This window comes from Macaca mulatta, chromosome 6 (assembly GCF_049350105.2).
Source record: "Macaca mulatta isolate MMU2019108-1 chromosome 6, T2T-MMU8v2.0, whole genome shotgun sequence".
Lineage (NCBI taxonomy): Eukaryota > Metazoa > Chordata > Mammalia > Primates > Cercopithecidae > Macaca > Macaca mulatta.
This window is the reverse complement of record NC_133411.1, coordinates 176,794,526-176,808,508: the sequence shown is the minus strand read 5'-3', so window position 1 is coordinate 176,808,508 and position 13,983 is coordinate 176,794,526. Positions and strand designations below refer to the sequence as shown.

The 13,983-nt window shown below is 40.5% G+C and overlaps 1 protein-coding gene across 1 annotated transcript in view; it reads right to left on the bottom strand.

Moving 5' to 3' along the window:
* TENM2 (teneurin transmembrane protein 2) overlaps positions 1–13,983 on the bottom strand; it is a 689,205-nt gene that overhangs the window by 303,657 nt on the left and 371,565 nt on the right. The window contains exon 3 of the mRNA XM_015141369.3: positions 11,115–11,349. Coding sequence (XP_014996855.3) covers positions 11,115–11,349 — 235 coding nt within the window. The remainder of the gene's footprint in view (positions 1–11,114; positions 11,350–13,983) is intronic.

The following is a 13,983-nucleotide window of genomic DNA, read 5'->3' as shown; positions in this document are numbered from 1 at the left end:
TTCTACCATGATTGTAAGTTTCTGGGGCCCTCCTCAGTCATGCTGAACTGTGAGTCAACTAAATCTATTTCCTTTATAAATTACCGGGTCTCGGGTATGTCTTTATTAGCAGCGTGAGAACAAACTAGTACAAATAATATTTAAAAGAGAATCATACATTTCATCAGTTCTATGAACTACGACTAGCATTTTCATACATGAGACCAGATGCATATTCTATGTACTCAGTTCCATGAGTGGAGTTTCAAATATTTACCAAGTTTTGCACCTTGTGCTGGATTTCTGCTAACAACTCCATCCCAAGGAGCTCTAATCCTTGGCTCTTGAACATATGGATTGAAGAATACTCAGATGTTGTCTCACTTTTTTTTTTTTTCCTTCTGATGGACGCCAAGGTTTTGGCAATCCTATCTTCCCACCAAATTTTTTCTTTAATGTGCTTCTTCTGAAATTACCATTGAGAAGTCCTAATCCTTGGAGAAATGCCAAATATTCAAAGAATCTGAAGAAGGACTCTAGACCAGTAAGTAAGTTCTGGAAGAACTTACTTTAGGAAAGCAGGACAGTGATCTGCTTGGTTTTGTTGGTCCTCTCTAAGAGATATTTGTCAAGAGGACACTTTCTTACAAAAAGTTATTCAAAATAAATCTCCTGGAAAACCAACTGATTGAATCAGGAGTTGGGAGATGGGAGATGTGTCTATGTGTTGTGTGTGTTCTTATCACAAAGGGCAGACTAATTGCCAAGAGCAGACACTCCAGTGGATTTGGTCCTATAAATGTTAACAAGTAGGGCAATAAACCTAGATTTGTGGTTGTTCACCCATCAGACATTCCACCACCTTATTTTGGGTGTAGGAACTTCCATTGTTTCATCCCACATGGCTCATAGTTTACTATCTTCCTGAAGTTTTATACTTCTTGAAGGTTACTTTGTCCCTCTATCCCTAGATTCTGAATCTTTAAATGGCCATAATAAAAGTCCCTTCCTACTTCATAGGATTGCTTTCAGGCTTGAGTGAGATAATGCATGTAAAGCATTAATGTTCAGCATGTATAATGGTCATGGTGGTCCTCTTCTTCTTCTACAATAGTTATTACATCTCCTCTTCCCTTTCTTTCCTTCCTCTATTCTTCATCTAGTCCATTATAAGTAGCACTTATATCCAGAAACTATTTTTCAAATAATAGTCTGTTAATGTAAAAATAGGCTGACTAATTAACAAACTCTTTAAAGTTCATATGGAACCAAAAAAGAGCCCGCATCTCCAAGACAATCCTAAGTCAAAAGAACAAAGCTGGAGGCATCACGCTACCTGACTTCAAACTATACTACAAGGCTACAGTAACCAAAACAGCATGGTACTGGTACCAAAACAGAGATATAGACCAATGGAACAGAACAGAGCCCTCAGAAATAATACCACACATCTACAGCCATCTGATCTTTGACAAACCTGAGAGAAACAAGAAATGGGGAAAGGATTCCCTATTTAATAAATGGTGCTGGGAAAATTGGCTAGCCATAAGTAGAAAGCTGAAACTGGATCCTTTCCTTACTCCTTATATGAAAATTAATTCAAGATGGATTAGAGACTTAAATGTTAGACCTAATACCATAAAAATCCTAGAGGAAAACCTAGGTAGTACCATTCAGGACATAGGCATGGGCAAAGACTTCATGTCTAAAACACCAAAAGCAACGGCAGCAAAAGCCAAAATTGACAAATGGGATCTCATTAAACTAAAGAGCTTCTGCACAGCAAAAGAAACTACCATCAGAGTGAACAGGCAACCTACAGAATGGGAGAAAATTTTTGCAATCTACTCATCTGACAAAGGGCTAATATCCAGAACCTACAAAGAACTCAAACAAATTTACAAGAAAAAAACAAACAACCCCATCAAAAAGTGGGCAAAGGATATGAACAGACATTTCTCAAAAGAAGACATTCATACAGCCAACAGACACATGAAAAAATGTTCATCATCACTGGCCATCAGAGAAATGCAAATCAAAACCACAATGAGATACCATCTCACACCAGTTAGAATGGCGATCATTAAAAAGTCAGGAAACAACAGGTGCTGGAGAGGATGTGGAGAAATAGGAACACTTTTACACTGTTGGTGGGATTGTAAACTAGTTCAACCATTATGGAAAACAGTATGGCGATTCCTCAAGGATCTAGAACTAGATGTACCATATGACCCAGCCATCCCATTACTGGGTATATACCCAAAGGATTATAAATTATGCTGCTATAAAGACACATGCACACGTATGTTTATTGCAGCACTATTCACAATAGCAAAGACTTGGAATCAACCCAAATGTCCATCAGTGACAGATTGGATTAAGAAAATGTGGCACATATACACCATGGAATACTATGCAGCCATCAAAAAGGATGAGTTTGCGTCCTTTGTAGGGACATGGATGCAGCTGGAAACCATCATTCTTAGCAAACTATCACAAGAACAGAAAACCAAACACCGCATGTTCTCACTCATAGGTGGGAACTGAACAATGAGATCACTTGGACTCAGGAAGGGGAACATCACACACAGGGGCCTATCATGGGGAGGGGGGAAGGGGGAGGGATTGCATTGGGAGTTATACCTGATGTAAATGATGAGTTGATGGGTGCAGCACACCAACATGGCACAAGTATACATATGTAACAAACCTGCACGTTATGCACATGTACCCTACAACTTAAAGTACAATAATAATAAATAAATTAAAAAAAAAAAACAACAAACTCTATGGCAGTTCGTAAGCGTGGAGAGGAAAAAGACAGAAAATACTATCTAGCCTTTAAGACCATCATCAACTTTGACAATATCCTGAGTTAAGCCTGGCCACCCAGTCAGCTTCCAGCAAAGCTGTTTATTAGTGGTTTACTATATCAGGGCAGAAGTTTAAATATCTCTATTATATACAGTTTTTATTGACTTTACATATTTTAACCTTTAAAGATTAAGATTGTAGGCATGGCTAAAAATAATCTATAATTCTGCTGGCTGGCAAGATGGCCAAATAGGAACAGCTCTGGTCTGCAGCTCCCAGTGAAATCAATGCAGGAGGCAGTTGATTTCTGCATTTCTAACTGAAATACCAGGCTCATCTCACTGGGACTTGTTAGACAGTAGGTGCAGCCCATGGAGGGCAAGCCGAAGCAGGGCGGGGTGTTGCCTCACCCGGGAAGCACAAGGGGTCGGGGAACTCCCTCCTCTAGCCAAGAGAAACCGCGAGGGACTGTGCTATGAGGAACAGTGCATTCCAGCCCAGACACTATACTTTTCGCATGGTCTTCACAACCCACAGACCAGGAGATTCCCTTGGGTGCCTACACCACCAGGGCCCTGGGTTTCAAGCACAAAACTGGGCGGCCGTTTGGGCAGACACTGAGTTAGCTGCAGGAGTTTTTTTATTCATACCTCAGTGGTGCCTGGAATGCTAGCAAGACACAACCATTCACTCCCCTGGAAAGGGGTCTGAAGCCAGGCAGCCAAGTGGCTTAGCTCAGCAGATCCCACTCCCACGGAGCTCAGCAAACTAAGATCCACTGGCTTGAAATTCTCGCTGCCAGCACAGCAGTCTGAAGTCGACCTCGGATGCTTGAGCTTGGTGGAGGGAGGGGTGTCCGCCATTACTGAGGCTTGAGTAAGTGGTTTTCCCCTCACAGTGTAAACAAAGCCACTGGGAAGTTCGGACTGGGCAGAGCCCACCACAGCTCAGCAAAGCTGCTGTAGCCAGACTACCTCTCTAGATTCCTCCTCTCTGGGCAGGGCATCTCTGAAAGAAAGGCAGCAGCCCCAGTCAGGGGCTTATAGATAAAACTCCCATCTCCCTGGGACAGAGCACCTGGGGGAGGGGGTGGCTGTGGACACAGCTTCAGCAGACTTAAACATTCCCCTCTGCTGGCTCTGAAGGGAGCAGCGGATCTCCCAGCATAGCTCTTGAGCTCTGCTAAAGGACAGACTGCCTCCTCAAGTGGGTCCCTAACCCCCGTGCCTCCTGGCTGGGAGACACTTCCCAGCATGGGTTGACAGACACCTCATACAGGAGGGCTCCAGCTGACATCTGGCGGGTGCCCCTCTGGGTGAAGCTTCCAGAGGAAGGAAGAGGCAGCAGTCTTTGCTGTCTGCAGCCTCTGCTGGTGATACCCAGGCAAACAGGGTCTGGAGTGGACCTCCAGCAAACTTCAGCAGACCTGCAGCTGAGGGGCCTGACTGTTAGAAGGAAAACTAACAAACAAAAAGGAATAGCATCACCATCAACAAAAAGGACATCCACTCAAAAATCCCATCTGAAGGTCACCAACATCAAAGACCAAAGGTAGATAAATCCACAAAGATGAGGAAAAAACAGCACAAAAAAGGCTGAAAATTCAAAATACCAGAACACCTCTTCTCCTCCAAAGGATCACAAGTCCTCACCAGCAAGGGAACAAAACTGGATGGAGAATGAATCTGATGAATTGACAAAAGTAGTTTCAGAAGGTGGGGAATAACAAACTCCTTCAAGCTAAAGGAGCATGTTCTAACCCAATGCAAGGAAGCTAATAACCTTGAAAAAAAGGCTACAGGAATTGCTAGCTAGAATAACCAGCTTAGAGAAGAACATAAATGACCCGATGGAGCTGAAAAACACAGCACAAGAACTTCGTGAAGCATACACAAGTATCAATAGCCAAATAGATGAAGTGGAAGAAAGGATATCAGGGACTGAAGATCAACTTAATGAAATAAGCCGTGAAGACAAGATTAGAGAAAAAAGAATGAAAAGGAATGAACTAAGCCTCCAAGAAATATGGGATTATGTGAAAGGACCAAACCTATATTTGATTGGTGTACATGAAAGTGATGGAGAGAATGGAACCAAGTTGGAAAACACTGTTTAGGATATTATCCAGGAGAACTTCTCCAACCTAGCAAGACAGGCCAACATTCAAATTCAGGAAATACAGAGAACACCACAAAGATAATCTGCGAGAAGAGCAACCCCAAGACACATAATTGTCAGATTCACCAAGGTTGAAATGAAGGAAAAAATGTTAAGGGCAGCCAGAGAGAAAGGTCAAATTACCCACAAAGGGAAGGTCATCAGACTAACAGTGGATCTCTCTGCAGACACGCTACAAGCCAGAAGAGAGTGGGGGCCAATATTCAACATTCTTAAAGAAAAGAATTTTCAACCCAGAATTTCATATCCAGCCAAACTAAGCTTCGTAAGTGAAGGAGAAATAAAATCCTTTACAGACAAGCAAATGCTGAGAAATTTTGTCACCACCATGCCTGCCTTACAAGAGCCCCTGAAGGAAGCACTAAACATGGAAAGGAACAACTGGTACCAACCACTGCAAAAACATACCAAATTGTAAAGACCATCAACACTATGAAGAAACTGCATCAACTAATGGGCAAAATAACCAGCTAGCATCATAATGACAGGATCGAATTCACACATAACAATATTAACTCTAAATGTAAAGAGGCTAAATGCCCCAATTAAAAGACACGACTGGCAAATTGGGTAAAGAGTCAAGACCCATCTGTGTGCTGTATTCAGGAAACCCATCTCATGTGCAAAGACACACATAGGCTGAAAATAAAGGGATGGAGGAATATCTACCAAGCAAATGGAAAGAAAAAAAAAAAAAGCAAAAGTTGCAATTCTAGTCTATGATAACACAGACTTTAAACAACAAAGATAAAAAAAAGACACAAAAGGGCATTACATAATGATAAAGGGATCAATGTAACAAGAAGAGCTATCTATCCTAAATATATATGCACCCAACACAGGAGCACCCAGATTCATAAAGCAAGTTCTTAGAGATCTGCAAAGAAACTTAGACTCCCACACATTAACAGTGGGTCACTTTAACACCCCACTGTCAATATGAGACAGAACAATGAGACAGAAAATTAAGAAGGATATTCAGGACTTGAACTCAGCTCTGGACCAAGTGGACCTAATAGACATCTACAGAACTCTCCACCCAAAATCAACAGAATATACATTCTTCTCAGTACCACACTGCACTTATTCTAAAATTGACCACATAATCGGAAGTAAAACACTCTCAGCAAATGCAGAAGAATGAAAATCATAACAAACAGTCTCTCAGACCACAGTGCAATCAAGTGAGAACTCAGGATTAAGAAACTCACTCAAATCCGCACAAGTACATGGAAACTGAACAATCTGCTTCTAAATGACTACTGGGTAAATAACGAAATTAAAGCAGAAATAAATAAGTTCTTTGAAACCAATGAGAACAAAGACACAATGTACCAGAATCTCTGGGACGCAGCTAAAGCAGTGTTTACAGGGAAATTTGTAGCACTAAGTGCCCACAGGACAAAGCAGGAAAAATCTAAAATTGATACCCTAGCATCACAATTAAAAGAACTAGAGAAGCAACAGCAAACAAATTCAAAAGCTAACAGAAGAGAAGAAATAAATAAGATCAGAGCAGAACTGAAGGAGATAGAGACATGAAAAACCCTTCAAAAAATTAATGAATCCAGGAGCTGTGTTTTGAGAAGATTAACAAAATAGATAGACTGCTGGCCAGACTAATAAAGAAGAAAAGAGAGAAGAATAGGCACAATAAAAAATCATACAGGGGATATCACCACTGATCCCACAGAAATATGAACTATCATCAGAGAATACTATAAACACCTCTAAGCAAATAAACTAGAAAATCTAGAAGAAATGGATAAATTCCTGGACACATACATCCTCCCAAGACTGAACCAGGAAGAAGTCCAATCCCTGAATAGACCAATAACAAGTTCTGAAATTGAGGCAGTAATTAATAGCCTACCAACCAAAAAAAGTCCAGGACCAGATGGATTCACAGCTGAATTCCACCAGAGGTACAAAGAGGAGCTAGTACCATTCCTTCTGAAATTATTCCAAGTAATAGAGAAAGAGCAACTCCTCCCTAACTCATTTTATGAGGCCAGCATCATCCTGATACCAAAATCTGGCAGAGACACAACAAAAAAAGAAAATTTCAGGCCAATATCCCTGATGAACCTCGCTGCAAAAATCCTCAATAACATACTGGCAAACCGAATCCAGCAGCACATCAAAAATTTTCTCCACCACGATCAAGTTGGTTTCATCCCTGGGATGCGAGGCTGGTTCAATATACACAAATCAATAAATGCAATCCATCACATAAATAGAACTAATGACAAAAACCACACGATTATCTTAATAGATCCAGAAAAGGCCTTCGCTAAAATTTAACACCTCTTCATGCTAAAAACTCTCAATAAACTAGGTATTGATGAAACGTATCTCAAAACAATAAGAGCTATTTATGACAAACCCACAGCCAATATCATACTGAATGGGCAAAAGCTGGAAGCATTCCCTTTGAAAACTGGCACAAGACAAGGATGCCCTCTCTCACCATTCCTGTTACACATAGTACTGGAAGTTCTGGCCAGGGCAGTCAGGCAAGAGAAAGAAATAAAGGGTATTCAAATAGGAAGAGAGGAAATCAAATTGTTTCTGTTTGCTGATGACATGACTGTATATTTAGAAAACCCCATAATCTCAGCCCAAAATTTCCTTAAGGCGATAAGCAACTTCAAGCAAAGTCTCAGGATACAAAGTCAATGTGCAAAAATTACAAGCATATTTATACACCAATAATAGACAAACAGAAAGCCAAATCATGAGTGAACTCCCATTCACAATTGCTACAAAGGGAATAAAATACCTAGGAATATGACTTACAAAGGATGTGAAGGACCTCTTCAAGAAGGACTACAAACCACTGCCCAGGGAAATAAGAGAGGACACAAACCAATGGAAAAGCATTCCATGCTCATGGATAGAAAGAATCTATATAGTGAAAATGGCCATACTGCCCAAAGTAATTTATAGATTCAATGCTATCCCCATCAAGTTACCACTGACTTTTTTCACAGAATTAGAAAAAACTACTTTAAATTTAATATGGAACCAACAAAGAGCCCACATAGCCAAGACAATCCTAAGCAAAAAGAACAAAACTGGAGTCATCATGCTACATGTCTTCAAACTATACTACAAGGCTACAGTAACCAAAACAGCATGGTACTGGTACCAAAACAGATATATAGACCAATAGAACAGAACAGAGGCCTCAGAAATAATGCCACACATCTACAACCATCTAATCTTTGACAAACCTGACAGAAACAAGCAATGGGGAAAGGATTCCTTGTTTAATAAATGGTGTTGGAAAAACTGGCTAGCTGTATTCAGAAAACTGACATTGGACCTCTTCCTTAACCTTATACAAAAATTAACTCAAGATGATTTAAAGACTTAAACACAAAACCTAAAACCATAAAAACCCTAGAATAAAATCTAGGAAATACCATTCAGGACATAGGCATGGGCAAAGACTTCCTGACAAAAACACAAAAAACAATGGCAAAGAAAGCCAAAATTGACAAATGGAATCTAATTAAACTGAAGAGCTTCCCCACAGCAAAAGAAACAATCATCAGAGTGAACAGGCAACCTACTGAATGGGAGAAAATTTTTGCCATCTATCCATTTGACAAAGGGCTATATCCAGAAATTTGTTAAGAAACTTAAACAAATTTACAAGAAAAAAGCAAACAACCCCATCAAAAAGTGGGTGAAGGATATGAACAGACACTTCTAAAAAGAAGACATTTATGTGGCCAATAACCATATGAAAAAAAGCTCGTGATCACTGGTCATTAGAGAAATGCAAATCAAAACCACAATGAGATACCATCTCATGCCAGTTAGAATGGCGATCATTGAAAGTCAGGAAACAACAGATGCTGGAGAGGATGTGGAGAAATAGGAACACTTTTACACTGTTGGTGGGAGTGTAAATTAGTTCAACCATTGTGGAAGACAGTGTGGTGATTCCTCAAGGATCTAGAACCAGAAATACCATTTGACCCAGCAATCCCGTTACTGGGTATATGCCCCAAAGGATTATAAATCATTCTACTATAAAGACACGTACACACATATGTTTTATTGCAGCACTATTCACAATAGCAAAGACTTGAAACCAACCCACATGCCCTCAGTGAGAGACTGGATAAAAAAAAATGTGGTCCATATACACCATGGAATACTATGCAACCACAAAAAAGGGAGTTCATGTCCTTTGCAGGGACATGGATGAAGCCAGAAACCATCATTCTCAGCAAACTAACAAAGGAACAGAAAAGCAAACAGCACATGTTCTCATTCGTAAGTGGGAGCTGAACAATAAGAACACATGGACACAGGAAGGGAACATCACACACTGGGACCTATGAGGGGGTAGGGGGCTAGGGGAGGGAGAGCATTAGGAGATATACCTAATGTAGATAACGGGTTGATGGGTGCAGCAAACAACCATGGTACGTGTATACCTATGTAACAAACCCACACGTTCTGCACATGTATCCCAGAACTTAAAGTATAATAAATTTTTTAAAAAGCATAATACTCGATAGGTAGTTTTTCATTCCTTGATTTGGAATGTTTTTAATATTTGAACCAAACATGCACTCCAAAACTGCACCTAACAAAATCATAATTATATTCTTAATATCATTAAATACCCAATCCATGTTTAAATTACCCCAGTTGCCTCAACGACAGATTTTTCACGTTAGTTTGGATTAACAGTCAAACTGATGTGGTTGTTATAATGTTTACTTTGTTATGTAACCATTCTTTGTGTGAGAGCCTGTGTGTGTGTGTGTGTGCATGTGCATGTTAGGTAATTTTTTGCAGAGGAAAATAATAATATGCAGCACTCTTTGTATTTTGCTTAGTGCTTCATTTTGTGTCATTTTATTTATTTCTGTACCAATTCTTTTAAACTAATGTTGAGATCAAGGATATTTATTAGCTTAGGTTCATTCTTTTAGTTTCTTTTAATAAAGCAAAAATTCTTTTTTAAAAAACCCTATAATAGTCAGAAAATAAAATTAAAATTTGGAGTGATTATAGTGACAAAGATGTATAATATATTAATTTTCAGGATCTTATAAAAAAACAAAAAATTATAGATAAGAAACAACTCCAAATGCTATGACTTTCAAAATTGCTTCCAGCTGTGTGCAGAGAATTCACCGGCCGTTATCAGAAAGATTACAGATTATTTCTGTCTTTCCTCAAACCTAAGTTATTAAAGTTTAAAATCTATTTGGGAACTTTTTGAAGGGTCAGTATGAATTAGCCCTCCTCTCTGTTCAGTCTCCATGGTTCTTCCAGGCAAGGAAACAATAGCATTTAAAACATACCAACCAAGAATGTGCCTGGGGATAGAGCAGCAAGGCTGTTTCAGAGTCTGGCCAACCCACACACAGCCTTCCCTGTCAACGACATCCCAACCCCTCCATACCCTGACTGACAGGTCTTCTTTCAGGTCACTAAGGTGTATATGGTTTTGGAGAACAGAACCGAAGGTGAAAAAAGGACAGAAGCAAAGGAAAACAAAACAAAGCCAGACCTGGAGATCATTTTCAAACTCTTCCCTCCTCATATAAGTGCTGCCCCTTTTTTCTTGTTTGTTTTTATACATTATTGTTTGCCCCACAGGCATCAAGCTGTTAGTGTGTACAGGAGGGATTAAAGTGAGACTGCATGTTGGATGAAATATAAATTTAAATTATACTTCTGTCAATTTGGAATCAGGGATTGTTTCTCAAGGTCTCCCCAAACACTTAATTTCAAATGAGTCTTCATTTATTACTTCAAGAAAGGCCAAATGCATAATTTATCAGCAGCTTTCAGTCAATATACCCTTATAAGCATGTTTCCCATGAGCCTTCGAGTAAAAATATGTTATGCTAATTCTATTAGTTGGGTACACAAGAGCTATCTAAGAAAGTAAACAAGCTTTAAAAGGAGACACATGTGAACAAAGAAATACCTGTCAACCTACTGCCCAGGGTCAAATTACCAAGGGAACAAGGAGGTGGTAAAGTTGTCTCATTATTTAAGCCCAGAGTGTCTCTCCGACTGGAACTCTGAGACACCCAGTGGCTCTGTGTGGTGACTCAGGGGTAACGTGACACTGAGTGTGACTGTGAGCTGGAGAGGGGACTTACCGGGTCTCCAGTGGCACGTTGCTGTTTAGTACCCAGCTGTCCTGAAGCTGAACGGACTCTGGTGTGGTGGCCAGGTCATTGGGCGCTGGGGCCGGGGCGTGGATCTGACTCCGCCGATTGGTCAGTGAGTTCCTGTTGAGGGAGTTGGCAGATGAGTGGTGATGGGACAGCGTGTGGTTGTGAGGGGGTGGGAGAGGGGGCCTCAGAGTCGACTGGCTGTGGTGGTTTGGAGGACCTGAAAAAAAAAGGAGAAATGACTGTCAGTGTCTGCAGATTCCAGTCTCAGGCACTCTGCAAACCTCTGGAGGAGAGTTTGAAACCAAAGTCTCCAAGCTGACAATTGCTGAAAGCCGCAAGCTAGAGCGACAGATAAGACTGCAGCAGGCATCCCAGAGTTAGTTACAAATAAATAATTGGCTTTGATTTGCATTTATCCACACACATCAAATGAAGAATAATGAGAGACTAGTTTAGCAAAACCAGGTGGATAAGGGCTGACCAGAGGAATTACTTGAAACATATTAATACTGTAATGAAAGTAACATGACATTCAAGGCTGATCACTGCCGTAGCAAGTCCCTATTCCCTTTCCAGGTAAACTAGTGCACTGTACACATTCTTTTCAAAAATTTTCTCTTTTGAAGATATTAAGAATATGGCACACTCTACGTCAGGGAGTAGCACCTTTAAATACCTGTAGGGACCAGGCAGGAGGGTGGAGTGGGCTAGCTATGGACTGAGCTGAGGTGGAGAGGCTAGGGGGCAGCCCTCACTCAGCACCAGGTCAATTTGGTCACATGGGAATGAGGGACAGAGCTCAAGGCAGCCGTAATTTCTAGTTTCTCTAGAAAAGCTGGAAATCTGGACTTGTAGATAAAATTTCCTAGTTTTTAGAAATGCTGACAACTCAAAATAAGATTTATATATATGTATGTGTGTGTACACACATATTTGTGTGTATATGTGTGTATATGTATAATATACACATATACATATAAACATCTCTCTATCTCTATCTATCTATCTATCTATCTATCTATCTATCTATCTATCTATCTATCTATCTATCTACCTTTTTAAATGAGAGTGAACAAAACACACCTGTGAGCCCGCTCAGCTCAGCAGGCTGCTAACTTCTCTCCTCCGAGAGATGAACCCCGAGGACTCAGTCTCTGGAGAAGGTCATGGCAGATGTTTTCAAGCCATGACCCTGACTCCAAATGGCATCCTGCGTTTTTTTAAATAACAAAATCCTCTATCTTTGCAGGAAAAACAAAGGAGAGCTTTCCCTTGGAAAATACCCGCTTGTAGATATCGCTGTCTCTGACAACTCCACACAAGGTTTTCCTAGCAACCGATTCTCAATCTACAAAATGAAATATTTTAAGCATAATGAAAATGAAAGTAGTTCGCTATGCGATGAAGCCTATAATTTCGTTTTAATGGATGCTGAAACATGACTTTTAATTTGTGTCCTTTGAGAAAGTTTATTTTTTGAAGCTTCCAGTCAGGGCTGGCAGCTCACCAGGTGACTGCTGAGCCTTGTCATTTTTGGCCCCTGCCAACTTTAAAAATCCTCAGCCCCTGCTGTCCTGGCTTTAAGAAGTTGGCTCAAGTCATTTAAACAAGCAATTTGACACAAATTTCAACTACTTGTCTCCTTATGTGGCCAGGCTACATCTCCAAAAGGTGTAATCTACATTCTGGGGTTCCTGTGCCGGCTGCAGAAACATTCTGAAGAAAAGACAACATGTCAAGAAGATACTAGGTTTGGAGAGCATCCTGACCAACAAAAACAAAAGGAAACATACGGAGGAAACAGGTTCCTTGAAGTTTGCATCTCTAGGCTGAAATTACTTGGGTGTTTTTTTTTTTTTTCTTTGTGATGTTTAGAAAAGGACAGTGACAACAAAAACCCAGTGGGAAATACCACTGTACAGTTGTATAGATTTTAAATCGTGTCCTCCAAATGAACCTGTAATTCCTATTTTACATTATGCATCAGTGACATTTTAAATATATCTTTGGGGGAGTTTCATAGCTGTAGCAGGCTATTATATTTCCTGGCATTGTTGTCTGTCTAGTAATGTATTATTACATAGTTATTTAGCATTTGTCTGTCTCATATTAGTGGAAAGAGGTGGGAAAGTGGGGGTGAAATGATGTAATAATGATCCTTCAGGGATGCTATCCAAGCCCTTCGCACACACGGTTAATGAATTCTCATGCCTTTCTTTCCCCCTCTCTCAACTCCCATCCAAGTGGTGTCATTATTCGCCATTAGTTAGGTAATTACGAGACTTGCTTCAGGAAGATGGAGTGGGTCAGTGCACAAGTGAGAACCTGCCCTCCCCAGCCCTAAGTCCTAACTTTCCATCTCCCTCTGTCCTTGCCCCTGACACTCCCCTCTCCAGACCACACACTCTTCTAAAGCACAAAGAGGCCATGTGAAGGATTTAATTCCCTAAATGAGATACCAGACCCTCCTGCTTCCTGTTGATTCACTCTGAGCTAAGTTCTCCTTGTCTACTCCAGCTTGTGTGGCCCTCGTGAGGTCCATCTGTGTTGTGCGTGGGCAGAATTCCTGCGGTTGCTTGTGTGCTTCTCTTCCCAGGGGGAAGAGAAGCTCCGACCTGGGTGCTATGTGTTGTGTTCCAAATAAAATGAATTGGGAATTTTCCAGTTAACTAGAAGAGACGTCAAGTTCTCTTTTCATTTATCCTAATGAGAAGGCATAGAGCTTCCTTGGGGAAATGAAGAAGGAAGAGTAAGGGAAGATGGAAGAATACTTAATTCTCTACTCACCCAGCCCTCCTATAAAGCAACATGATATTTCATTGCAAATAAATCAAATTATTGACAGCAACAA